Below are 26,279 nucleotides of genomic sequence, written 5' to 3'. Positions count from 1 at the left end.
TGTTTCTAACAAAAAGGTGTCATTTCTTCAAATATTTGTTGGTGGATTTTTTTGCTTGGCTCTTTTTTTCATTGAAAAATGTTTCTGGAATGAGGAAGTTTCTCATGGAAGTTTCTGCTTTGATCAACTGGCCTTTTTAAATTTTTGGTGGGAAACCATTTTGATTAAAGTTTTTTTTAAAGCCACTCTTTTCTTGGGGGGGAAGCACAGATTAGGTAACAGAAGGATCCAGCATTTGGAACTGGGCATGTTAAGACTTGCTTCAAGTCAGTGTAAGCTGGACTTTCTTCTGACTCTCCTGTCAACAGGTTTCATCACCCTACAGCGCTGAACGCTCACGTGTAGGTGAGCTAGTGAAGCAGACCTGAAGATGGCGGCACACTGCAGCATCTCCAAATATGACACACCTTTTGATATTTCTATATGGATTTCCCCTTTTCCTTTTCAGAGTGCTTGGCTCCAGGACCTTCAGGATGATTTCCTCATATCCTTATATTCTTGCCTTACCCCTAAACCTGCCAGTGTGATGGATCCGCAATACTCCGTTCTGTTCTTTTCCAAATATGATGCCAAGAAGCTTGTAGCTGCTCTGACTGCGTTCAGCCAGCGGGTGGGTATCACATATCCAACTAGTTGTTCACTTGTAACATCGATGCCAGTGGAAGGTGTTAGTTAACATTACCTTATTTTTTATCTTATCGTTACCTTATTTCAATCAATGGATCGCCACCAACATAGTAGGGTTGTGTGCTGTTAAAAATAGCTGGGAAGACAGGAATAACAACTATGAGTGCCTGTAGGTTTGCTGTTGCTGACTGCAGTGGCAGCACAGACCTGGGGTTCCTGTGTGAATTACAGACCAACTGTGCTTGAATTGCACAAATATTGCGATGATGAGAGTCGCTATCCAGAGAAGGGATTATTGCTAGGGGTGATTCTGTTTATAATGTTCAGGTTCATGTGGATTTATGTTAATGTTTGTTCATTAGTCTGTATTCGCTTGAATTCATGTGTTTCTTTTCATCTCTTGCCTTCAGTTTTCTCATGTGCCTCTTTCTCTTGAGTGGAACATGATCTTCATTAATGGCCTGTGGGAGAAGATGTTGCAAGTGCCTGATATTGGCAGCCCACCTGTTTTGTCTCAGTGGGTCCATGAGGGGCTTCAGCCATTCCTGGTCGAGCCTGAGGTCTTTGCCTGCCTCCATGCCAAAAACGTGTTCTGTGAGGCGTTTCAGAAGATGTAAGTGCTGAACACAAGGATTGTTCAGTGCCATGTTGCTGAGATAGGAAAGTGGCCCTCACTCCAAAACAAGGGGCTAAGTCCTGCAAGTGCTGTGAACTGCTGGAGGCCTGGGTGGGGTCTCTGAGAAGCTCTCTCCAAGGCTTCGTAACACTCCTGCTGACCCTGTAACTGGTCCTCATCCCCCTAGATGATCATGGGGGCTATTGTGAAGGGAAATCACAACAGTAACTTTGAAAAGGGATGTGATTGATAGTAACAGCCACTTCTGTGAGAATCCAACCCTGCCAGGTTTGGCTTCATCTGTGTTTGAGATGTCTGCCTTTCTTATCCATCTTTAGAGTCACTGCCCTGAATGGCATATATTCTGACCTTCCAGCGGAAGAACAGAGGAATCTTTACACTGGGATCAAATACTTTCTCATCCAGGACGGTAAATGACTCAATTTTCTTTAAGAAACAACAGAATGCTTTAAGCCACTGCTACATGCTACAACATTAGCTGCAATCTGTCACAGGGATGAGGCTTCACAGGGTTTTTGGTGAATTTATATAGTCTCTTCAATAGAAATAGGCTGGAAATATGACAGTGATAAGTAGTATCAGGAATCATTTCTCTGCCTTGAAGGCTTTATTAATCCAGGGTTTTATAAATCAGCACAGTCAGTCCTATACTGACTTACATCCTGTGCAAATGGCATTGACTGCTTTTGTTGTGAAAGAGCAGTGCAGGGTTTGCTTCTGAGAGCTAAAGAATTCAGCTCAGAAGTAGCTCAGAAAGGGTAAGACCCTCCCCTGTCTCCAGGCAGTAAGCTTGCATGCAGAAATTTAATGTCCTGCAAAAAGGTTTTGGCAGATTTGAAGGGAGGAAGAAAGAGACTGGTGATGAAATATTTGGAGGGCTGTGCAAGAATGAGGCATCCGTCCTGTCCCATGTGTAGGGAATGCACAGACACACAGATTTGAGCATAAATGTGTGACCAGAGGCGCTTAGGGAGCTCTCTGCTGGCTGAGTTCTCTGATAGGCCTGTTCTGCATTTGGAAATCTCCAGTCTCCACTCATTGCCTGATACGGTGCAAGTCTGTAGTTTGATGGTGTCTGCCTGTTTTGCAGGATCAAACCAGAAATGCTACAATGCAACCATTCCAGGTCTGAGTTCCACTGCTTGGTTTGAAAACTATCTTGGATCCTTCTTGGAGCATGCTACTGTTGGAGACCTGCAGCTTTTTGGTGATGAACCGACAGTAAGTGCAGGCTCATCGTGGTGATGGAGAATATGCAGCGTGCAAAATACTCTGTGCCTGGGAGGTTGTCTTCCCGCCCTGACCAAAATTCATGGAGGTGCTGTTAGCAGGAACATTTCTCTTGATTATTTCTGGTGAACAGTCACTTCAGTTCTTATTTTTCCCCTGCCCCATCACGATTTCTTGTGATAAGAGGCGTTTGCACAGAAGTTGATTTCCGGTAGGTAATTCTGCAGAAGGCAAACTGGAGTCAATAAGGGGAGCAAACCCAGACTTCATCTCAAGACTGGACCGATACCTGGGCTTGGTTTGGTGAAAGACTGTACGTGTGAGCGATGCTGTAGGGGCAGGGCCACATCCTTTAGCAGCTCTCCTACCTTTGTGCCTTACAGCAGTCATAGAGTGAGAGGCTTACCATGCCCTTAGAGTGCAAAGATAAATAAAACAAGGTCCCAGTGTATTACTGGAAAACAAAAAATAAATTTCCTCACAACTTTAAAGCCAGGTGAAAAAAACCTTATTGCTTGAACTGAGGTTTGTTCAAACTGTCCCAAGTGACTGTCATTATTAAAGCATCCATCTAAATTACTTTTGGGTTTTCTTCCCCATGTCAAAACCCTCAGCTTCAAAAATTTGCCAGGGATCCAGTCAATATACAGATGATCAGCAACCTCACCTTGCTCCGGGAGACAGCTGTGTACTATACCTCGCTGCTCACCTCTGGACCCAGTTTTCCCTTATCAAGGTATAGGACCTGACCTGACTTCCTGCCTGACTTATGGTTTAGCGTGGTGCTGTGACTTAGCAAAAGTTTGCTGAGCAGGGCTTCTGCTGGCTGCTTCCATGAAACCTTTAAAGCATTTTTCTATTCCTCAAATAATTGTGTTGCACTTGATCTTGGGGTGGGCCAGACCAAAAGTTCCAAATCTTGGGAAATGACTGTCATGTTTGTGCAGTTTTGCCTGACACAGCAGTGCTCTTTGTGAACAGGAGCATCAGCATTGTCAGAGCTAAAGTGAATCCAGGGGAAACGTGTACTGGAAAAGAGCATCCTTTAGGAAAAAAGGAAAGATCCGTCAGAGTCCCTGTCTATCATACTGGCAACCTCTCCTCCTTGTCTCCCACCTGCAGTCTCCCAGACAGATTTGTTTGCTACCTGAGCCCCTCAGCAGTGAGCAACCTGAGCAGAGATGACGCTTTGAGCTTGGCCCAGAGGATCAGTAAGAACTGCCCATTGAACCTGACACACGGAGGAGTAAGGAGAGAGAGATCTCCCTCCTGCATGACAACAGAGGAACTGCAGGTAATCTCCTGTCCAGCCCCGTGACTCAGTTCTTTATTCACCTAGACAAAATTTGTTAGACTTGAGGGTCAACTCTAATGCCTCCTCCTGTGTACACTCCTGTAGGCAATCTTGCTTTTTTTAATTGTGGCATCTGGCTGGTGTTTCATGATGTGCAAAATTGTAGTGCGGGGAGGCAGTCCATCAACAGGCTTCATCACACAGGTTTGAGGCACAAAGTCCGGTGATTTAAGACATCCAAAGGCCATAGGATCCCATAGGCTCACTTCATTGCTGCTCTGACCTTCTTTTCTGTCTGTGTGGGACATTTTCAGGTTGCATCCTCTTTGGTGAGAAAATTTGAGCATTTTAACCCTGCAGTCCTGCGTTCATTGGGCCAGGCTGCAGTTGGGCTGTCCGTATCCGACATTGAAAATAGCATCAGTGATAAAGACCTTGAAGCATCTATTCCTGCCCTGGGTGACGTTTGTGGCTGGAACGCTGAGCAGTCCAGCGCTATTATCAACAAACTGCTGAGCTCTGGCTATCAGGTATAAAGGATAAGATCCACGTAATGCACCTCACGCCGGTATTCCTGGCTGGGTATAACTAGCTGTCAGCAAATGATACTTGGCCCTTCATGTTCTCGTGCCTGCGTGTGTTACCTTTCAGATCTCAAACGGACAGAGCCTGGCAAAGCTGGGGAGCTTGGTGGCTGGCCTCAACAGCAGCACTCTTCGAAGTCTGTCTCCGGAAGTGATCTTGGAAGCCATTAAGTCGCCTGAGTTTGTTCAGCACATGGTGACCCTGCCCTCTTCTCTGAAAAGGATATTTGTGGAAAAGGTGATGTTGGTTTTCTCTTCAGGCGTCATAAGTTAGCAAAGTTCCAGTGACTCACAGCTAAGAACACTGGTCACCTGGGGCCTGGCATTGACACACACCCGCACACCCAGACAGCATTCCCTCGGGGGTGTCTGCCATTGCCAAACAGAGTGTGTAACAGGACAAGCATCGCAAGTCCCTATCACCTTGCCTGTGTAGATGTCCTTGGCAGCCAGCCACTGTGTCCTGCTGAGCCTCCTGGGGACAAGGGGAGAAGAGACAGTTGTTTTATGGGGTAGTCCTGGAAGCTACTCCCCATTGACTTGAAAAGATGCTTTCAGAGGAAGGATACTGTTGTGGTTTGGAGTGAGAACATGTGAGAAGGGAAGGTGGCTTAGAAAGCCCCTTTTAGGGTAGACTGGTCCTTCAGCAATGCAGTATTTCATCTCCCCTTGTGATTGTGTAGGATTTAGACACCTTTTTGCCTTTTTTTCTCACAATGTCTTTAGCCTTCAAGTGCATGTGTAGCATTCGAGTTTGCTGTTATTCATCTTCCCAACTCTGAATTGTGTTTTGCACCAGAGGCCCTGCCTATAGTGTGTCCCAGGTCAATGGGGCAGCCAGGGCTCCGTGTGAAGCATTAGGGAAATAACATCTCATCATTCACCACCGGATTGTTCTGCAACGTGCCCTCAGAAAGTTGAGACATTGTTTGCGTTGGCAGAGAGGAAAGACACGTCCCTTCTTTCTGGCCTGTTAAACCTTTTTAGGGCATAAAGCCAGGAGGTGGGAAACTGATAAGAGACAGAATCGTTCTGATTCATCAGGACCCCAGGTACTAGCTCCAAACAGCTCGCCTCGTCTGATGAATATGTCAAACAGGAAATATTTCATAGCGTTGGGTCTCCAAGAAATGCCCAGATCATCATCAGGGGGGAATTTGCCTGGCTTCTTTACAGTTTGTCATTTCTTCTCCAGCAATTGTTTATTTTAGCCACAGTGTTTGAATGATATGTTTTGTTTTGTTTTGTTTTAAGATTTACTCCAGCGTAGGCCACCCTGTTGACCTGGTTAAATATGTCCCTGATGCTCTGGCCAGTTACATTCCAAAATCATTGCTTGTTTTTGGGGGAGAGAAGCCCAATATTCAGGATCTCAACAGTAAAATGTGGACCCGAGAACAGGTAATATGCTGGCGGCTTATGTCCTTCTTACCCCTCAGTGTCAGCCTTGGCCTCTACAGAGCTGTGTGTCTGCTCTGCAAATCTGCCTGAAAATACAGGTGAATGTTGCAGAAGAGCACAGTAAACTATTGACGCTCTGGCTTTGCTTCACAGGCTGCCATGTTTTTCAGTGATGCGATAAAGACAGAGCCTGACTTCAGCAGGTAGCGTTTTTCTTCTCTCCTTCCATTTTCCATGCTTGTGTTTGCTTTGATTGTAATTTCCGTGTTTCCTTTGGTACGTATGGGAGACCCACCGTATTCAATCCATAGCAACAGATGGGAAATATCATGCAAACGCAAACAGAGGCTTGTAGCATCAAGATTTACCAGGCTGACAGCTGCAAAATATACCCATAAACCACACTTGCTTTCTAAAATGATGCTGCTGGCTGAGACTGCACCTCGAACCCCACTTCTGATTGCCTCTGTGGGAGGGGTTTCTAATCGGAGAATATGTCAGTCTTCCACAGCGCTATTCCAGGCATTAAATTTAGCAGGGCTGATATAAGTCTTTTGTCAGCTCTCCTATCTGAGATGAAAAATTATGAAAACCTTGATACATATCTGGAAAAACAATGGAGTCGACATCAGTGTCCTGCTGATTCCACAGCGAAGCTTTTCCATATAGAAAGTAATCAAAATTTTAAGGACTTCTCCCTGGGCTCTTTCAGACTGTGCAAACTATGTTCAGTGGTGAGCATCTGCACAACTCCTTTTCACTTTCCATGTGTGGCATGTGCTGAAAACACAGGGAGGAGACTGATCTTGTAATTCAGGATACAGCAGTAATTACTTGGGATGGAGAGTTTGTCCCTGCATTTCTACTTCTACTACGAGTCTCTAGGGTATGTTTGTTTGACCAGTGATGGCTTCTTGATCTCCCACACAGGTCAAGACTGGCAATTTTGAGGGCATGGAGTTTGGAGAACGTTAAACTTTGAGAATGGGGGAGGTTTGTGCTTGCTGTATTTGTCATTATATATGTGGGAGATCAGCACTGAGTTTTCTCCTGAAGTCCTTGCCCTTCTGATTTGCCTTCCGTCAATATTCAGGCTTTCCCAGTCAGTCCTCCAAGGCTTCACATGTGCAGCTGCCAATGAGATGGAAGCAGAAAGATTTCAGGAGCTGGCCAAAGTCATGAAGAAAAAGAATGTCAAGCTGGGAGGAGGCCGGGTCAGTTCCCGTATTTTGAAATACCACGTTTGATGGTATCATGAAGGTCGCAATGAGGATTGTTCAGCAAGAACAAAAAACTTTCAGCTTGAGGGACTGGAACAAATGTAACTGGTCTTGGGTCTTCATCCCACAGTTCTGAATTTCCCCAAAGAGAGAAGTCAAAACCCAGTTGACGAGGTTTCTCAGGAACCAAAACCTCTGATTTCTGTCTTTTCTTTTTACTCTGCTCCAAAGTAATTTAAAATCTTTATATAGGTTTTATTTTTTCCTTATGTTTTAATGCTGTTTTTTTTTCTTTCATGTAAACTGTGGTGTCCTTTCAGCTGAGTTGCTTAGTGAAGGTGGTGACGCTGCATGGGATTCCCAAGGATTTAGACAGCTATCCTAAAGACCTCTTGCTGTTTTTAAGGTAACTGTGCCATGGTTTTCATGTTGTTACCTTAGTGCTTAGTGGGAAAAGGAGGTATTACTGTATAACCTAGCTGGTAATGACTAGTTTGTGTTTGATGTGTATTTCAAACTTGCTCAGGCTTCCTTAAAGGGGAAAAAAAAAAAATCAGATTGCAGAAAGCTTTCAAAAGTGCTTGAAGGTCCTTTCAGATTCAACCATGCATCATATTAATTTAAACACTCTGAAGCTCTTTTTAAATATGTCTGTTTCGATATGAAACCAGTATGCAGTTTTTGTACTTTCCAGCCTCTGTGATTGTGCTTTTCCCTTACAACATCAAAGAAAACAGACAGTAGAGTGGATTTATGTGTTCCAGTAGCTGCCCGCTGTGGTTCTGTATCCAAATCTTATGCAATTTTAAGCTGAGTCTCACAATAGATTCCTTAAGATGAAAATGAATTTTTAAAAAATGTGGACTAGGATCTTTGGGAACAGTAGCTGCATAGAGTTTAGTCTGTGGATATGGAAGATGCTATATTGGACTCAGTATATGTTGAACAGCCTTGAACCTGTCCGACTGGTTGATATCATTCACCAGAACTCATGGAGTATTTGTCTTTCTAGTCCTTCAGACTATGCAGCGACAGGAAGCTGTAGGCAATACTTTGCTAATATCGGGAAAGCAAATCTTGATGTTCTGCAAAGGGAGTCATCTCAGCGGAAACAGCTGCTCGTGGAAGCTTTGGCATGTTTGGTACGTGGTCAGGGACTGCTCTGCACAAGGCTGGAGAGAATTTTGGGTTGTCAGCCGTCAGCAGGAGCAAGAGTGCTCTTCCCCAGTGGCATCCAGTTCTATTTAATGCCTCTGTATTGTATTATTTCAGAAAATTTCTAGCACGCAAGTAAACGAGGAACATGCAGAGATTCTGGGACGTCTGGTCTGTGACCTGGGTGGAGAATACATTAGAAGTTCTGGTGGGAATTTGCTGAAGCGCTTAAGCCAGTGTGACTCTTTCCTGCCTGATCAAGAAGAGGCTATTAGGAGTGTCATCAGCAGTGGTAACACTACATTTGGGTATGAATTTTTCCTCTGGGCATCAGCAAAAGAGTTCTCTTAAACAAAACGATTGTCCTATTAAGACCTGAGTGACCTCCAGGCAACCAGCTTGATCAAAAATTTGAATAATTCGTTGCTTTTGAATTTCGCATTGGACATTTACCATTGTTTTATTTGAACTTCAGATGAAAGTTTTGGCTGGAATTCCACTGAAAAATACATTGTCGCTTCTCACCTGCTGTAATTATAAAAGCCTTTCCTCTGGTCTGTTTTTCATTAACCAAACTTCTCTGAGACTGTCCTGATGAACACAGATGGGCTTTAGCTGTTTGTCAGCCATTCACTTTCAGAAAATACTCTGTTTCTTCCTGTCAAACTGACAGATGCTTGATAAATCCCTGGCTGTATCTAACAGAGACGTTGTCCGGGGAGGGAAAATATTTTTCCTTCCTGTGTCAAATGCCCTGAGATCTTGGGCATTGAATTGGGTGATAGTAAGCAATAGATATTCTTTGGGTTTCGTGCTTAAGAAAATAATAACGTATGTCTTAAATGCCATTTTCCCATCCAGCTGCCCTTATTTGTGTTACTAACAATTACTCCTGCTCCAATGGAATGAAGTTCTGTGTAACAGGAAGTGATCGAGATAGGATTTAAATCTTGTGTTTTCTTAACTTCAGATGTTACGAGGACATAATCCTGGCAGCTTTTAAAGTAGGTTTTTTTGTGTTGTTCTTCCTTGAAAGCTGATCCCTGGTACTTTTTGTATGCAGGCCTCCTGTAGCGTGGTCAGCTTTTACCTTGAATGAGCTCAGTGGATTGATTCCTGTGTTTGATCACAGCATCTTGCAGAAGATCCCCAAGGTGGGTTATTCTTTGATGTGTGGGGAGTTTGGGAAGCACTTCTAGGTCTTGCAGTGTGGAAGAAACATGATGGGAGTTGTTCAACCGGTATGTTTTCAGTACTGTCTTCATTTAAAAATCGTGGTGCCAAAAGGGATGGATGGTCTATGAGAAGTGAGGGCTGATCAAGGTGACAGCGTGGAACTGCAAATCTAGATCGTTGTCAATCCTTTTCCTGTAACTGTCAGAAGAGTACCAGAGGTGGAAAGCAGTAGTAACTGGTGCCAATGCTTTGTGAGGAGGTAAAATAATTTATGGGCCATGGGATACGATAGAGTTTAAGCATTAAGAAATTTGCCTGTGGCTCACCAAGGAAAGATCTCTAGGCTTATAGCAGTAGGTCTGCTGCCCTTAGTCCTTTAACAGTGAAGTTCTTGTCTGTGTGAGTAGCAACTTGTTATGCTGGTGGTATGCCCAAAACTGCAACGTCCCCCTGATGAAACCTTTTCCTTGCAGCATACTTTAACTCTTTGGATGAAAAACTTTGCACGTGATTCACCTCTGTCAAGGGAAGAGCTGGCCACCATTGTTGAAGAACTCCTGCCTACTAGGCATAAGCGTGCTGATGGTATGGGAGCTTTCTCTGATCCATAATGGCAACATTCCCTCTGGCGTCAGGGTTGACCCTAGTGCTTGTAGGTGTCTCTAAATGTTTCTGAGTTGAACTATGAAACACTCGGTGGCAGGTCACCCAGGAGGAGGGTGGTACCATGATTCCATAACTGTCTATCTCCAGCAAGGGAGTATTCAAAACTTGAAGTAAAAGGATTTAACACTGAGCAGATTTGGTAATTGCTTCACAGGTTGCCCACCTGACAAGCAGATAACAGAGATGGTTCTTAACAGTGACTTGATGCCTATTGACTACACAGCCGAGCAGTTACATACTTGCCTGAGGAATGTCTCTCTGGATAATCACCTCCCTCAGATACTGACCTATGCCTTCAGTATTCAGCAATTAGCTGTGCTGAAGAGGCATCTGGATGAGGTAATGCCAGGCTGAAGAATGTCAAATTATCTACTGATGAGATTGCTCAGGGACTTGTCCAGTTGAGTTTAAGTGAGACTCCGTGATCTCTCTGAGCTCCTCTTCCAGTGTTTGACCACCTTTACTATGAAAATATATATTTCTTAATATCAGAATTTTCAGTCTGTTGATCCCTATCCTTTCACTGTGCACCACTGAGAAGAGTGTGGCTCCATACTCCCTGTAATTTCCCATTAAATAGTTGAAGACAGTAATAAAATCTTTGCCTAGTCTTCTCCAGACTAAAAAAACCCATCTTTATCAGTCCCACCGCCCTACTTTGTATGTTGTGTGCTTCTGCCCTCCCAACTGGTGTGGCCCTCTGCTAGACTGGCTAATCTTTGCTAGACTTTGTCAAAGTCTTTCTGGACGTAGTATCCAGATGGGGTCTCGCAAGTGCCAACCAAATGGAGGGGAATAATAATTTCCCTGGACCTGCTGGCTGTGCCACTGCTGGGGAAACCCACCTTTACCACTGCAGGACAAACTGCCCAGTCGGGCCCCTGTTGAATCAGTTCACAGTGCTTTGGGTTTTGTTCCTTGCCTTGGGGCCTGCTTGCCTGAGCTATGAAGCAGAAAACGGACAGATGTGTCATGGAATCTCACTGGCTTTGGTTTCTTATTCTTTGAAGACCTTTTGGGCTTTTCCGCGTCAATTTTGCAAAAAGCATAAATTCAAAAGCACAGGCATGATAATGAGTGTTCATAGCAATAACAACAGTCTTTCCACTGTTCATCAGACATATCCTGATGGGTATCCTGAAAGTCTGCTCCCCAAACTGGGTCCCCTCATTTCTTTCATCACCCCTGAGGATGTTTCCAAATGGCAGATAACTTCAGCTGATACACTGGCTGACTTGCTAAAATACCAGCCTGCTGATGCTCAGGTAGGGATTTGGGTTTGCTTTCCTGCTTGTGTTTCCTTCCTGGTTTGGGAGCTGCTGGTCTAGGACTGGCTTAGTGGGTTCAAAGATGAGTGGCCCATCCTTGAGGTCCAAACAAATATATTTCAAATGATTCAATTTTATTTTTGCGATGATTGCATTTGTTTTTCTTTTAAGGGTGAAAACATAAATTCTGATTCAGGTTAACTTTTGAAAAAAATATTAAATGTGTTTCTAGGCTTCTGCAATAATTAGAAGATATGTTGGCTTGGGAAATGCCTTGAACACCACTGCACTGAATGCGATTGGTACGAGATACACATGCCTTCTAAATGTGACCGAGTTGAATATGATAGACTCCAGCAGCTTGAAGTGAGTCAAGTATTGTGATGCTCTTGGCTTCTTGCAACAGCGCTTTCCCATCAGAAAATGCATTTTCCTTTTCTCTCCACTCAGTGAAAGGAAGTCTAGGAAGCAACTTAGTACCCACCCTGTGTCCAGGTTTAAAAGCCTGCTCTTCTCTATCCTGCCAGGAAGGGCTCAGATTTGCAATCACACTCTCTTTATTGCAGCTCAGCTGTCAACAGATAGGGTTTGCATGCATGCTTTTGTCTTGAGCGAAAAGAGAGTTAATTAAATTTAATTTAATTTAAATTTATTTGAAAGGCTTCTAAATGAAATTAGTTAACTACATCTTTGCAAATGCAGAAACTTATCATGCACCATCAGTCATCATAACTTAGAAGACATATCATTTTAAGCAAGAGACTGAGCCATTATTTTTTGTTCGTAGCTTCTCTCTGTACCTCTTCTATTTACTGGGAAGAAGGAGTCACCTGTCTTATGTAGAGAATCCCAGAGAATTACTCAGAATAGTTCAAGATTTGTTCAGGTTGAAGATAATAAAAACTTTTCTCTCCCTAAATCTTCATTTTTCTGCAGACTGGCATCTCTGAATCTTTCAGCCTGTTCACAGACTACGAAAGACATCTTATATGCTAAAGCAAAACGTGCTTTCTCAGACCAGCACTATTTGCCTGCTTACTATGAGCTTATTGAACCATATCTAGGTATGTAAAAGAATAGTGTATTATGGGGAGAGAGGTCTTAGCCAGAAGCTGAACGGGTATCAAATACCATCTAAGATTTGGGAATTTTCAAAGCCGGGTTGTTAAAACTTTCAATTTTTTCCAGCTTGTAGATTGCTGAAATCAATTGTCAGACTATCACAAAGAAAATCAAACTCATGACTTCTGGGATGGATAAGATCTGCGAGATCCACAAGAAATCAAGCTGCTAGTGCTTAATGCATATCTCATAGCCCCTTTCCGTGTCACACAACATAGATTTTTCCCTGTTAAGCCAAGAATTTATTCACAGCCTGAGCAAACTCTTCTTACCCCTCTGTCTAGCATCTGGCATTGTCACAGGGTGGTTTAACAGCCAGCACAATAATACCTCCCAGCAAAATGAAGTAGCATCCATATATTTTGCAGTTGGAACTCACTCTGTGAGCAGCCCCAGCCTAATAAACTTTGGAGGCATCATTATAGCTCTAGCTTACACAGTTACACAACACTGCTCATTCGAGGGCTGTCCTCCATGCTTTGATATACTTTCTCTTTTTGGTCCCAGGGGGCGCACCTGGTGTGGATCTCAAAGCTCTAAGCAAGGACGGTGTGAATATGGAAGTCAGTACTTTAGCACAGTTAAGAAGAGACTCTTTGTTGGTGAGCTGAATCTTCAAATGGTTTGATTCCTTGCATTCGTATTATGCCAAGTAGTTGGTTTTGGTCGCATTGTCCATTGGTGTAAGTCAGGAGTCACTCCATCAAATTCAGAATTATGCTAGAACAGTAGAAAGTGGAGAACTGGCCTGAAACTTCTTAAAAAATGTAATTTGGAGTCATACTTAGATGCTAAGCCAATCTTACTGGGGAATTTCTTTAGAGCAGGCTCTCATAGCAGTAGTGGCAGGAGCAGAGAACGGGCATCCATTAGACTACGCTCCACAGCTATGTGACAAATCTTCTGACAAGTGTTAGCAGTAATATAATCAATTTTGGAAGAAAGCCCAGTGATTTGGGCTCCCACTTGAGCGTAGTAGACTTGTCATCAGAGGACAACAGAAGTAGTCTTTGAGGAACCTTCGTGTTCATTCCCCGAACCTAAGGGAAGATTGTCCCAGTTGAAATCACTCACCAGAAATTTGTCTTACCTGTACTTCACATTTCTGCTACTAGAAACCTCATTGGTTCCTTGGTCTGAGGTATTATTTCCATTCCTGCATTTACATCTGTGATTCTCGCGCTCTTTGATTTCTCCTAGAGCCTGACGATTCCTGAGGTTCAGAACTTGCTGGGGATAAATATTCGTGATCTGTACAAATGGCAGAACCAGTCCCCCATCAAGGAGTGGGTCCACAGGCAGCAACAATCAGAATTAGATAAATTGAATGTTTCTCTCACTGGGGGAACACAAGAAGGCTACATCAACATTATCATGCCCAAATTTTAGCGTATGTATTATGTTGGGACCTCTGAGTACTGTGCTTTAAGAAGTCCAATCGTTGATTTCTTTGCACTGATGCTCCCTCTTTTTCCTCTAGTGCCATCCTCAGCCTCTCTGGGTACTGTGGCCATGACACTCCACCTCCTGCCTGCTCTGCTTACCAGTTCCCTGATGACATCTGTCTTGTCTTGAAAATCTTCCCTCAAGAGAAAGCGAGAGGAGGAGGACCAGCCTGTGACCTGCTCTGAGGCCTGTTGGGGACAGCCACGCCTGGGGGGGTGAGGGGGTGCTCAGTGCTAGCAGGCAACTATTATGCAGCCCAGGGTTCACTTTTAGGTTCTTTGTCTTTCAAATAACTCAAAAAAACTCCCCGTGTTCTGTCTGAAGAGAAAATTTCAGACTCTTCAGAGCAGGATCTTTGCCTTTTGTACAGACCAAGCCCAGGTAAGCCCCAGCCATATTACTGCAACACAAACAATGTCAATTTTTTACTGTCCAGCCCTGGTGGGTTTAAGGGTGAGAAAATTGGTTGTTCTGCATGTTAACGGTTACGTTTCTCAAAGAGCCTGGTCTCTTGATACTGCCAAGGCCTCTGAGTGGGAGTGAAGTTTTCCAGCTGATTCTAAAGAAATAATGGAACTAAGTAAAAAATGCCAGAAGCAAATTGATGAGTTGCTGTCGTCGTCTCTTCATTCAGCCTGCCCGTACCTTTGTGTCTGCAGGTATCGGTCCAAATTAAATGGTCAGAACCCCCAGATATGCCTTTTCCTTTTCTTTGGTGTTGACTACTCAGCAGTAAAGAGCTGAGGCTGTTCTCAGCTTCCTCAGAGGAAAGGTATAAGAACTTTGTATAAAATTTTCAGCACTCTTTTTTCCACTCATTGGGAATTTCTGTCAAAAAGCCTCAGTACAACCTTCATCCAGCCCCTGAAATCCCCCTTTTCCTCCAGGAGGAGAGCCTGTCTGGAAAGACATTACAAATGTTTATTGTCCGTGCTTTACAGAAAGAGAGCAGGAGAGCTTGGTCTGTCCTTCATGCAGACTTCTGGGTGGCAAGAAACACTTCCCCACTGCCTGTATCCTGGGGTACTGGGTGCAAAGGGTGGGAGAGAGCCCACTGTAAGTAAGACAGTCTGCATTTTTTAACAGCATCGATCCCCTGACTAAAATCTTGGTTTGTTTCCTTGTGCCTTGATTCACTCTCAACAAATGACATGCAAGAATCCCTTCAGCCCATGGAGGATAAAACTAGTCAGTGGAAGATCTGCAAGTTGAAGGGAGAAACACTCTCTTGTAGTAGAGCTATTGGAGGAGGAGACCCTGAATAATGAACGTAACGAAGAAAGTCAGAGCAAGAGAAGTAGAAACTGTTTAGATTTAAGCTAGCTAGAAAAACTACAACACAAAGCACTAAACACACCAAAGACACATTTGATTAGGAAAAAAAAAAAAGTTTATTGATGTTTTATTATATAGCATTGCAACAGTAATCAAGATAAACTATCCTCAGTTAATCATCCCTCAAACTAGGCTTCGCGTACTTTGAACAAATCTTGATCAAAAGTCTCATAAGTTCATAAACCAAGTTAAATGTAATTTAGTGGATCTCTGAACTGATGTTGCTGGGCCATATTCTGCTGCTTCTGCAATGGCCGGTAACTCAAATCCCTGAGTTTGTCCCACTGTTTCAACAGATCCCAGTAGGACTGCTTAGAAGTAAAAGTGCGAGTCAAGCTGGCAGAACTGGGCCCACTGTCAGCGGTAATGCATTGTCAGACCAGTCAGTGTTGCTGGTAATTGTACTACAGAGAACAACTAGCTACTAAGTACCTGTTTGGCTTCTTTGGGCAGGAAGAATATCTGTCCTCCTTTCACTGCCCAGCCTCAAAAATAATAAGCAAATTCTGTGCTGGTATCAAATGGCTGAACTCTATTCCTTTCCTGGGTTTCTGCTCTTCCGCAGGGAATTTGCCAGCACCGTTCTTTTGCAGGATGGTGAAAAGGAAAGGAGGGATCTCGTGAGTTTGGGGCTGGAGGTGGCCGTGTCAGAGAAGCCCTCGCAGCAGTGAGGCTGTCATCAGTATGGGCACCAGGCAGGAGGAGAGTCTGGATCCTGATCCTGGGTGGAAGAGACAGATGAGAAAGAATTGGATTATCCAGAGAAACACCACACGTGAGCTGTGAGGGCAGTAGAGCTGCTTTGGGATTCAGGTACCCCAAAGGTTTGCATGTGTCAGGACAACACTTTCCTGCCTTTTGTGACATGGCCCATATCTGCACCCCAGTTACAAACGTCACCTGGCCGTGATAGTCAGCAGGACCAAGTATTTTCTTACTTTCACCAGCGTAAAGCAGGAGTAAATCTGTTGAGTCATTGAAGCTACAGATGTAGCTCTGCCAGGTTAAATGACTTCAGATTTTAGCGCTTTTACAGCTCTGCCTATTCAGAGACACTGAAATATGGAAGGCCTTGGGAAAAACAGTGCAGTGCATTGGCATTAATGGGATTACTCCAGCTTTCTGCAGAGCGGTTGAGGGGGGCTGTGCATGGTGAGACATCTTAAGGTGCACCTTGCCGGACTTGCAGAGTACATGGGATCTGAAGAGAGTGTGGTCCAGATCCAGGGGCTGTGAAACCCTGGAGAGCTTGGAGACACCGCTACTTGTCTAGCCAGTAGCTACTTGGGGTTTCTTGTGGAGAGCCGCACACCTGATTGAATCTGGCCAGGAAAAGGGTGGATCAGCTACCGCTTGTCTCTGAAGACTTCTGCCTCACCATTGGTTCCTAAACTTTTCCCGACTTCGGACATTCGCGCCTTACCAGCTTCAGGTTGCAGGTTGATGTATCCGCCGGGTGTTGGTCTCGGTGGGTTTGGCATGCCTGTGGGTGGGTTTTTAGTGGTCTCACTGGTGGTGGTGGAAGAGGAGCCAAGAAATGCTGGAGGGGCACTGATCTTGCAAGCTAATGTTGTAGTCTTGGCCGTGGAGGAGACGACACTCTCTTGGGTGGAGACAGTGGAGTTGGGAGATGGGGAGGGCTTGTGGGGAGGGAGGTTCATTTCTGTGGTTGCGGTGGCAGCGGGTGCAGAGGTGGAGTTAGGGACAAGGGTGCTGGGAGCACTGTGGGTGCTCGGTGTGGTGGTGTTACGGGTGGCAGGAGCAGGGTTGATGGTACCCCCAGGTGCTGGGGGGTTCACGGACACCAGTGGGGTACTGGTGTTGCGGGTGGTAACAGCTGGGTTAGTAACAACGCCGGTGCTGGTGGTGGTGGCCCCATGTGTGAGAGCAGGGGGTGGGACGGAGCTGGGAGACGTGGCGTTGGGGTTGACAGTGGCAAGGATGGTGGTGAGGAGGGTGACAGCGGGGGAGGTGGCCTTATTTGAGGTGGCGGACTGGTGGATGGAACATGGGACAATGGAGCCGGTGGTAGGAGCAGGTTGGGTGGTGGAGGTGGTATGTGGGCTCCCAGCAGAACTGGGGGCAGTGGTGTAAGTGCGTGGGGGAGTGCTGTGAGAGGGGGTCGGGCTGATAGCAGTTGGGGTAGGGGCCTTGTCAGGGATGGTACTTGAATTGGTGGAGGGGAGGCTGCTGGTGGGAATAGGGGTGGGGACAGTGGGGAAGGTAGTGGGCACAGAGACGGTGGCTGTGGGGGTGATACTGGCCGAGGCGGTGGGGTGAGGAGGGGTGGCCGTGGGGCTGGGCTCCCCCGTCCCCCCTTGCAGGCCGATTCCCAGGACACAGTCCAGTTCCCGTTGGGACTGTCTCTTCACCCAGCACATCACCGAGGTCTCATTTTCAGCTTCCTTCAGGTAACGGAGGTTTTCCCCAAGCAAAGTTTTCACATCCATGACACTGAGTTTCTGCAACACACGTACAACAACACCTTTGTTCATCCTCACAGCTGGCCTCACCACAAGGCGCTCTTCTAGTGGGACTGTAGAGCAAGTAATAACTTCCGAAAGAAAATGTAAAAAGGGAAAAAAAATAGAGACTTGGTGGTCTGATGGGGCTGCAGCCTCAAACCCCAGCGCTCAGCCCTCATCTAGCCCTGCCCTTCAGCAGGGAAAAGAGGAGCAGCGCGGTGGGGACGTACCTGCAGCTCATCGGGATTTAGGGCAAGGAAGGTGTCTATATCCATATCTATGGCAACGCCAGCTTTAGCCAAGTCTTTCAGGTCCTTTGCTGGAGCTCCACCTTAAAGAAAGCGTACGGGGCACCTAGACACGTGCAAACGCTTCCAACGCTTTTGGGGGAGGGGGGGTCTGGAGACTGCTAAATGTGTCTCTAGTGTGGGTAAATCCCCCCGGCCGAGGAAGAGGTACCCAACCTCTATTGCTGTGGGAAGGAGGGTGAAGGCTGAAATACCTACCCAGGTACGGCCAAATCTGGCAATAATACGCCCTGGTGGTGCCAGCCTGGCCAGCAAAGGCCTCCTGGGCTTTTCTGTAGAGCTGGTCTTTCTTGGTTTGAGAACAAGAAGAAATGTCTAATTGTCCTGCAGTCCTGGGGAGAGGGAGGGTCACAGGTTAGAGCTGGAGACACCACCCCAAACCACAGCTAAAGCCCTGTTGTTGGCAGGGGAGATAAGTGTCTATCCCTGCCCGCGGTGCCAGTGGCTCAGGCAACAGCTGGAAGCAGGACGTGGCCATGCCACCATGCTGCCTGTGAGTGGGCAGAGCTGAAATGGAGGTGGGAGTCTGCCATCCCACCATCCACTTCTGTGGTCCCAAGGGCCTCACAGAACTGAAAAGCATCCCTAGAAAGTGGCTTACCTGATTGCTTCTGGAGGTATGTGCTCGATCTGCTCCTCCTGCAGGTTACACAGGTTTCTCCCACCGAGTTCCCGAAGCAAGGACCCAGTCAAGGTGCCCCCTAGGGCCTGGTACCTGCTGAGCAGCTGCTGGACCTGGGAAACACAGTTGCCGTGGTTGCACACAGGCAGGGAAGGAAGATGCTCCCAGTATAAGTGTGTGTGCTGCAAAACCGCCGAGCCACCCTCAGGCACTGCCCTCGCCCCGAGCTGGGCTTGGGCGCCGAGCGGTCCTGGTTCGGGTTCACCAGCCCCCGTGTCCCACTGCTGCCGGGGCTTTACCTGGGGAGCCTTCCACTTGCCATCTGAGGGGTTGAGCAGGGCTGAGAGCGTGTCGTTGGACGTCACCTGCCACTGGCTGATCTCCTCTGCCGTGTACTGGCGGGACAGTGGCCCCAACAGCTTCAGCTGATCCTCTGGGATCCCCGACGGGTAAATCTGTAGGGCCCAGGCCAGTGGGAAAGAAAAGAGGGTCAGGGAAGGGAAAAGATGGCAGAAACAGGCACAAAGGACCCACTCGTGTTCCTTCCCCACCGTGGCTGGCGATACCCTTCCCTGTCCTTCTTGAACAGTTCTGGGCTCCCCAGTTCAAGAAAGACAGGGAACTGCTGGAGAGGGTGCAGCAGAGGGCTACAAAGATGATTAGGGGTGTGGAGCATCTCTCTTATGAGGAAAGGCTGAGGGACTTGGGTCTTTTTAGTCTAGAGATGAGAAGGCTGAAGGGGGATCTGATCAATGCTTATAAATACTTAAAGGGAGGGTTTCAAGAGGATGGGGCCAGTCTTTTTTCAGTGGTGCCCAGGGACAGGACAACAGGAAATGGGCACAAACTTGAACACAAGAAGTTCCATCTAAATATGAGGAGGAGCTTCTTTACTTTGAGGGTGGCAGAACCCTGGAACAGGCTGCCCAGGGAGGTGGTGGAGTCTCCTTCTCTGGAGACATTCAAAACCTACCTGGACATGTTCTTGTGCAACCTGCTCTCGGTGGACATGTTTGGCAGGGGGGTTGGACTAGATGATCTCCAGAGGTCCCTTCCAACCCCATATCATTCTGTAATTCCCATTCCCGCAGCTTGTCCCAGAGTGTGCCCATGCTAAAGGGGGGCTGTGCAGAGTCTCCCACCCTGTGGCACCCATCACCTGCTCCAGCTTTTTTTTCACGACTTTGAGGTACTGCTTGGGGAGCGGCTGATCCAGCAGAGGCTTCAGGTTTGCTTTTAAGACCTCATTGCTCAGGCAGAGGTCAAGCTGCTCACTGGTGCTGTAGTCAAGGACTAAGAGGGAGTCGGAGATGGTGCTGGCCGTGATGGGGGTGGACAGGCAGCCTGTGGACAGAGAGGGCACGTCAGGCAGATGGTATTTTCTCCCTCCTGCCTGGCTCTGGTCCTGCCACAGGGTCCCAGAGCCCCTCAGAAGAGCCCCAGTGAATGAACAGGGAATCGCAGTAGCAACGCTCAAGCCATCCTGCCAGGTGAGACTGAGAATCATCCTCCCGTCCCCTGGGTCCCCAGCCCATGAAGGTGCCTTATGTGCTTTCATTCCTTAAAGTTAAACCTGGTGATGTTCCTGCAGCCAATGTGTGCTTTGTCCTGTTGAAGGCAACTAAAAATGAACCCTTTCCCACATCACCCTCACGAGCATCCTCCAGTCTTGCAGCATCATCCCCTGGTGCTGCTCCCACCCAGCTCCAGGAGTTTTCTGTCCCCGCTCCAGCTCCTTCCCAGCTGCTGCTGCCATATTCCTGCTCCCAGGTAACAGCAAACACCCCAGTCTGTTGCAAGGACATCTCTCCCATCTCCCCAGTTACTTCAAGGGTATCCTACAGCTTTCTGCCTGGTCCTGTCCCTCTCCCTGAGAGCATCCAGATGCCGACCAGCCCAGGGGCATTTTTCCTTCCTCCAAGAGCTCTGAACTGGTCCAGTCTGGCCACAGTGAAAGGAAACACTCACTGTCTGCGCTCCTCTTCAGCCTGGGATGAGATGAAGCTGACACTGCCGCAAAGGCCCTGAGGAGGATCAGGGACTTCTCCCGCTGGGAACGTCCCTGGCTGCTGTACGTGGCTGCGATGCTCCTGCCAAAAGCCTCCCGTACTGCCTGCCGGGAGGGGGCAGAGGGTGCTGGGTCCCGCAGCCTCAGGACTGGCCTGGTTGATGGGCAACTCGCCCTGAGGTCTTGAGGAGGGGGCTTACCTCGGCCACCAAGCTCAGTGTGGTCTGGTTCAAAGCCAGCACGAGCGGCCCCAAATTTTGCAGAGTCTGTAAATCCCAGCTTGAAGGATCCCTGCAGCCATCGGGAGAAGGACCAGCTCAGCATCCTCACGGGCACACTATCCCTCCAGCTCATTGTCCACCCCGTAAGAGAAGGTGGAGGCTCCTTACCCATATACTGTGCCACCTCCAAGGAGCACAGCATTAAGGGCATCCCTCTGGGCCCCTGTCAGCACTGGGCAGAGCTTCAGGTTCTCCAGGATGCTGGGGTCCGAGGCTGTGATGGTCTCAGGCTCCATGTCACACACCAGCGCCCCGAGGCTGCTGAGCTGCTCGGGGTGCAGGCGGCTGCTTCTCACCCCCTGGGAGAGACAACCCAGCCCTCATCTAAACACCCAGTGAGGGATGGCAGGGACCCTGGCCACCCCTGGCTTGGTCCTCACTCACCAGGCAGGCCAGTGCCCTGCGCAGCAGCCCCGTCCGCCGGGATGAGCCCCTGGGCAGCAGGTCCAGGTTCCCACGGGAAGCCCGGGCGTAAAACTCTCGGCAGGTCCCACTGCTCACCTCAGCCGAGCTGCGGGGAGCAAGAGTAAGCGTGGCAGGGAGGAATGGGGCAAAGGGCTTGTCATGTCCAGGAAGGAGATCTTCAGTGTTGCTTTTTGTTGGGGGAGCACGGGGATCCCTTCCGAGCAATGAGCTGTGGACATGCACAGGGCTGGGGGGGGTCTCCTCTCACCCTGAGGAGGACATCTCGGGCACAGAATGGGGGCTATCCAACCCCATGCATCCCATGCCATGGCCACCATGGCCCCAGCCTCAGAGAGGAGAGGGGTGAGGAGAGGACCAGGGGGTCTGCAGGGCTGGAAATGCCCCGTGTGGGTCTGAAGGTGCCCGCAGAGGCAGGCATCGCAATGCAGGTTTCGTAATACTCTTCTCCCACACGGACCTCCTGCGTGCCCCGGGCTGTGCCAGCCTCAGTGACTCGGCACCAAAACCGCAGCTGTTTGCTGCCCTCGATACTCACTCGAAGAAGAGCAGCAGGTCCGGCGGGTACCTGCTGAAATGGGCCGTCAGGTTCTTGGCAGCGAGCAGCCTGGCCAGGCAGGAGAGCTGGGCAAAGAGAGGCTTTTCTTGACAATGCCAAGGTGGTGAGAGCCCCTTTTCCCTGGCTCCCTGCACCCCATTGGGCTCAGTGGGGTCTGTGGCCCTGGCCCCAGCCCACCTGGGCACCGCTCAGCTCCGCTGTTTCATTTTGCAGACCCTGGGCAAAGGCGAGGACGTCGGCAGCAGGCAGGTTGCTGGCTGGGGTGCACTGGAAACCTTGCAGGACCGAGGCGGAGAGGCTGCATTGGGGAGGCACAGTTGCATTTCAGCCTCCGCTTTAGCTCCCCGACACCCCGTGGAGGAAGAATCTGCTTGTTCCCATGGGAAATCCCCCTTCACCCTGACAGTGGGGTAAGTGGGAATAACATGGGTGTCGTGAAAATGTCCCCCAGTCCTGGTACCGTGGTGGTGCCGAGGGGGATGCCCTGCAGCCATGAAGGTGCCCATCCCCATGGCCAGGGGGGTGGCAGAGGTGCCAACCGTAGCCTTGGCTTTGGGTGAGAGAGAAACCAGCAGAGCCTGGATTTTGGCTCAGGGGAGGCTCCCGTTGCATCTGCGTCATCCATAAAGGAAAGGAAATTCTTGGTGTGTTTGTGCTATAACAAAAGCCGACGCAGCTGAAATCCCAGCCTTGGCGCCGGCTCCAGAACCGGCTGTACGAGGCTCTAAATCCTCCCCAGCCCAAGCGACCTGTCACAGCAGCCAAGACATGGATGTGGGGAGAAATGCTACATCCACGCACGCTGGCCCCACTGCCTGTGACCCCCGAAACCCTCCCGCTTGTCAGAGACCCCAGCTGGGGCTGGTACTCACTCGGGGTGTTGCTCGGTGGCAGACAGGACGGCTCCGATGATCAGGGTGACCTGGGGAGGAGGACAGGGGGACACTCAGCGGCAGCAAGGAGCAAAGGGCTTTTAAACACAGGGACCAAGTGGGGAATGGGGTCTGATGAGGTCGCAGTGCCCAGACTGGCTGCTGTTGCCCACAAGCCTCCGAGAACGGCAACAGACCTGAGGTTGCCCTGGGCTACACGTGGGGGCAAAAGCCACCACAGCCACTCTCAGGAGTGGGGAGTCTTCAACAGCGAGTCTGTCCCTGGTTCTCCAGTGCTGGGGGGAGCGGGGTGCCCGTCAGGTTTAGGGTCCCAGCCCTCGGTTTGGGAGCAGGGCAGGGAGGATGCTGGGCAGTGGGTGAGTGAGGGATGGGATAGGATGGGACAGAATAGGGACAGAGCCATGGGCTGCACAGGGGACCAGCAGGGCGGTGGTGGATTTGCCTCCCTGAAGCTGGGGATCGGGGGAACTGTAGCAGCTCTGCCACTCCTGGCACCGGCTGCGATGTTTTGGCAAAGCCCTGGTGTATTTGGAGCCACCGGAGCTGCGGGCGGTGACTCACCACTGCTGCTTTCATGAGGTCTGCGGAGAAACCTGCAACAAAGTGGGAGTGGGTTATAAAAAATCCCTGTTATGAAACATCCATGACCGTATGCGCGGGCGGTCAAGGGCTGTTATAAAGCGGCTCCCGGTTTAAAGTCTTGGAAGAGTCCTTTCTTTGTCAATTTAATAATATTTAGTAAATGCTGGTGAACGCTGTGCAGGGAGCAGCCCCTGTACCACCCTGCAGCCTGTGCCAGCCCGAGCAACCCGGGGTGCCTCGGGGTGAGTCTGGAAGGCTAAAAGTGATAAATCTGCCCCTGGGAATATGTTTGTGCAGATTTCTAATGCACTGCGGCTGGGAAAAACTCCCACCGCCTGTGGATGCTGATGGGAGCAGGAGGCAGAGCACAGGGAGCACCAAAGCCATGTGGGATGGGAATGAAAAGCACCGTGGGCTGGAGCATCCCCAGAGCCCAGGGTTGGAAGGGGGGTCCCGGGGCAAGGCCAGCTTTGTGGGGATAAGACTTATAACTCACGGAGGCGGAGAGCGATGGCTGCTGAGGCTGCCCACACCATGCTGCCTGTGCCGGGGCTTTGTCCTCGGTGCAGGTCAGACGAGCGCAGAGCAGAGATGGGGAGCCGCGTCCTGCACCCTGGGAGGGTGCTGGCTGGGCTGGGAATGGTCCTGCAGCCGATTCCCTTGTCTGACGCTGGGGCTGGAGCCACGGGATCACAGCAGGTCAGCGTGCCTACCTGCGCTGTGTGAGTTCCCGCACAAACCTGCCGCAGCCAAGGGAGAGATTTTAAATCCTATATAACAGAAAATAGAATTTCATTCACCATCTGTTATTAAAAGAAACTCCACCATAAATTGTCCTCTCTGACACCTGGAGCCCTGATCCCATCTCAATCCTGCAGTGACAGGGTCCCGCTCCATCCCTCGGCTCCTCACAGAACCACACCAGCACGGACCGGGAGGAACCCAGTGCAACCCAGTGGAGGAGCACCATAAGGCATTGCCTTCCCCCTGTACCCGACTCCACACCCCTCAACTAGAAACCCCCGATAGAAAATAAGTCCCCGCTCTAGAAATGCCATCGATGGGCTGCTCAGCGCTGCCCAGAGCAATTAGCTTATTGCCCTTCGATCTAGATGCGCATAAATTTTCCGCCAAGTCTCATTAAGTTCCCTAAATCCCACCGGCGGCCTTGCCAAGTCGCTCTCTGTCCGGGGAGGATTTGGCTGGGCGATGAGGATTCGGAGCCGCTCAGCCGGGGAAGGTGTCCGGGGCTGGGCAGCGCCGGGGAGGGCTCGGCACTTATCTGCTGCGGGGTGGGGATGTTGCTCTGAAAAACGGGGTGTGACAGGGCAGTTTCTCAACGGTGTTTTGTAAAGCTGCTCCCTCTCTCTCTCTCTCTCTCTCCTGGTATTTTTGCCTTTTTTTTTTTTTTTTTTTTTTTTCCCCTCTTTGTAAAGGGTCACTTTGAACTTTGGGGCACATGAGTTAAATCCTCTGCTTTGGTGGTTTCTGTACTCCTGACGGAGACAAACGTCCTCCCAGTTCGTAAAAAACCTTCAAGCTATTCAGGGGTATATTTTATAGGGCAAAAAATCTGCAGAATAGACGAGTGGGCTCAGCACCCCTCTGGGAGGTGCTTCCCTCGCACCCGTCCTTTTTGCCTTGGCCATGGACGATCCTGTTCGCCCTTTTACAGCTTTCTCCCTGAAATTTCTGATCCCACTCTGAAATGCCATGAAGAAAGAGACCAAATGGCTCAGAATGTGCCATGAAGAAGGAGACCAAAAAGAAAGGAAGCAAAGCCTTTCCGAGGCTGTGTGACGAAAATTTGGAGGAGCCCGATGCTGTGTGTGATGAAAACCCAGAGGACCCTGATGTTCTGCGGCAGCAAATGTGTTATCTGTGCATTTATCCTGGGAAAAGGGAAGGGTGAGAGCGGTCAGCAGTGCTCAGCTGAACCAGCCGTCCTGGCCACACCACTTGCTCGGCCAGTTTTGGGGACATCAGCCTTCGAAAAGGGTCCCTAGACCCACCAGTGCAGTGCTGAGTGGGGTTTGCCATTCCCGGTGCCCCCATCCCATGTCCCTGTCCCCATCCCCCGCCGAGCAACCAGTCCTGCAGCACCAGGGCTTGGTCAACCGCCCACGGGTGCTTCTGGTTTCTATTTTGGAAGGACTTGCTGTAAAAATAGCTTTTGTCGGAGTGGTAAAATTACAGAAACTCGTTTGCTATGAGGCTGCTGGTGGGACACAGCCCCAGCCCCAGGCTTGCTGGCCAGAGGTGGCTGGAGTGGGAGGGCAGAGGCACATCACAGCCCCTTTGCAGGTCACCACATCCACCGTGTCCTCGCAGAGCTTAAAACTGACCCTGAAACAGCCTCAGGAGGAGCAGGCACAGGAGTGTCCACCCCAAACAGGAATGTGCTGGGAACCATCAGCTGAAGGCCCTTCTCCCAGGGGCCTTGGTGAGTCGGTGATGGGCACCGCTGCTGCCACAGGCAGCGAAGATCCAACCCCATCCCCCTCCTCTTAACCAGCACCTTCTCCCTCCTTATCAGGTTTATAACCTTAAAAATCTTGCAGCCTGAAGACTGCAAGTGATTCCTTTGGGAATCCTTTCACTTTTCCAACTGCTCCAATCTGAGGAACGACTGCTGATGTACAAAAGTCATATAGAAATCACGTGTGGCAGCTGCTTCCCCTGTGCACCCCCTAAACATCGGTAGCCCTGTGGCTGCTCCCCGGTTTCCCTGCCAGGGAGAGCTGCAGTGTTTCGAAATCAGTTTTTCTTCTGCCTCTGCTGTTTGGTTCGGGACAATCCCAGACACTGGTATTGGACAGAGTGGGCAGCAGGCAGGGACAGGCAGGGGAAGGGCCGGGGCAGTGACATGTGCCCCAGCCACCCTGGGCATCCTTGGTCATCTGTGTCAGAGTTACTAAATCTGGGAGAGCTTTCGGGTAGATAAACCCGGTGGTTTCGGCCGGGGGGAATTTCGGCA

At 49.0% G+C, this 26,279-nt stretch overlaps 2 protein-coding genes across 2 annotated transcripts; one reads left to right on the top strand and one right to left on the bottom strand.

Annotated features, from left to right (window-relative positions):
- Positions 1–1,070: 1,070 nt before the first annotated feature.
- Positions 1,071–13,955, top strand: LOC141471988 (mesothelin-like). The gene is given in 19 exon segments (XM_074158740.1): positions 1,071–1,240; positions 3,617–3,788; positions 4,103–4,318; positions 4,440–4,610; positions 5,627–5,773; positions 5,927–5,976; positions 6,867–6,987; positions 7,314–7,399; positions 8,006–8,135; positions 8,266–8,456; positions 9,212–9,302; positions 9,798–9,909; positions 10,145–10,329; positions 11,109–11,255; positions 11,491–11,624; positions 12,195–12,322; positions 12,888–12,982; positions 13,581–13,770; positions 13,861–13,955. Coding segments are annotated over 19 exon segments (2,631 nt in total).
- A 1,853-nt stretch (positions 13,956–15,808) lies between these two features.
- Positions 15,809–23,838, bottom strand: LOC141472019 (mesothelin-like protein). Its single transcript, XM_074158769.1, has 16 exons — positions 23,799–23,838; positions 23,282–23,313; positions 22,700–22,749; positions 22,005–22,125; positions 21,807–21,892; positions 21,230–21,356; positions 20,954–21,144; positions 20,765–20,855; positions 20,525–20,669; positions 19,716–19,900; positions 18,856–19,011; positions 18,536–18,669; positions 18,133–18,266; positions 17,857–17,957; positions 16,585–17,623; positions 15,809–15,882 (listed from the first exon to the last, which is right to left on the bottom strand). Exons 1-16 carry the CDS (start codon positions 23,836–23,838, stop codon positions 15,809–15,811), a joined length of 2,706 nt encoding a protein of 901 aa, XP_074014870.1.
- Positions 23,839–26,279: the final 2,441 nt, after the last annotated feature.

This window comes from Numenius arquata, chromosome 14 (genome assembly GCF_964106895.1).
Source record: "Numenius arquata chromosome 14, bNumArq3.hap1.1, whole genome shotgun sequence".
Lineage (NCBI taxonomy): Eukaryota > Metazoa > Chordata > Aves > Charadriiformes > Scolopacidae > Numenius > Numenius arquata.
Note: the sequence above shows the minus strand (reverse complement) of the source record. Positions and strands in the feature narration are given on the sequence as shown.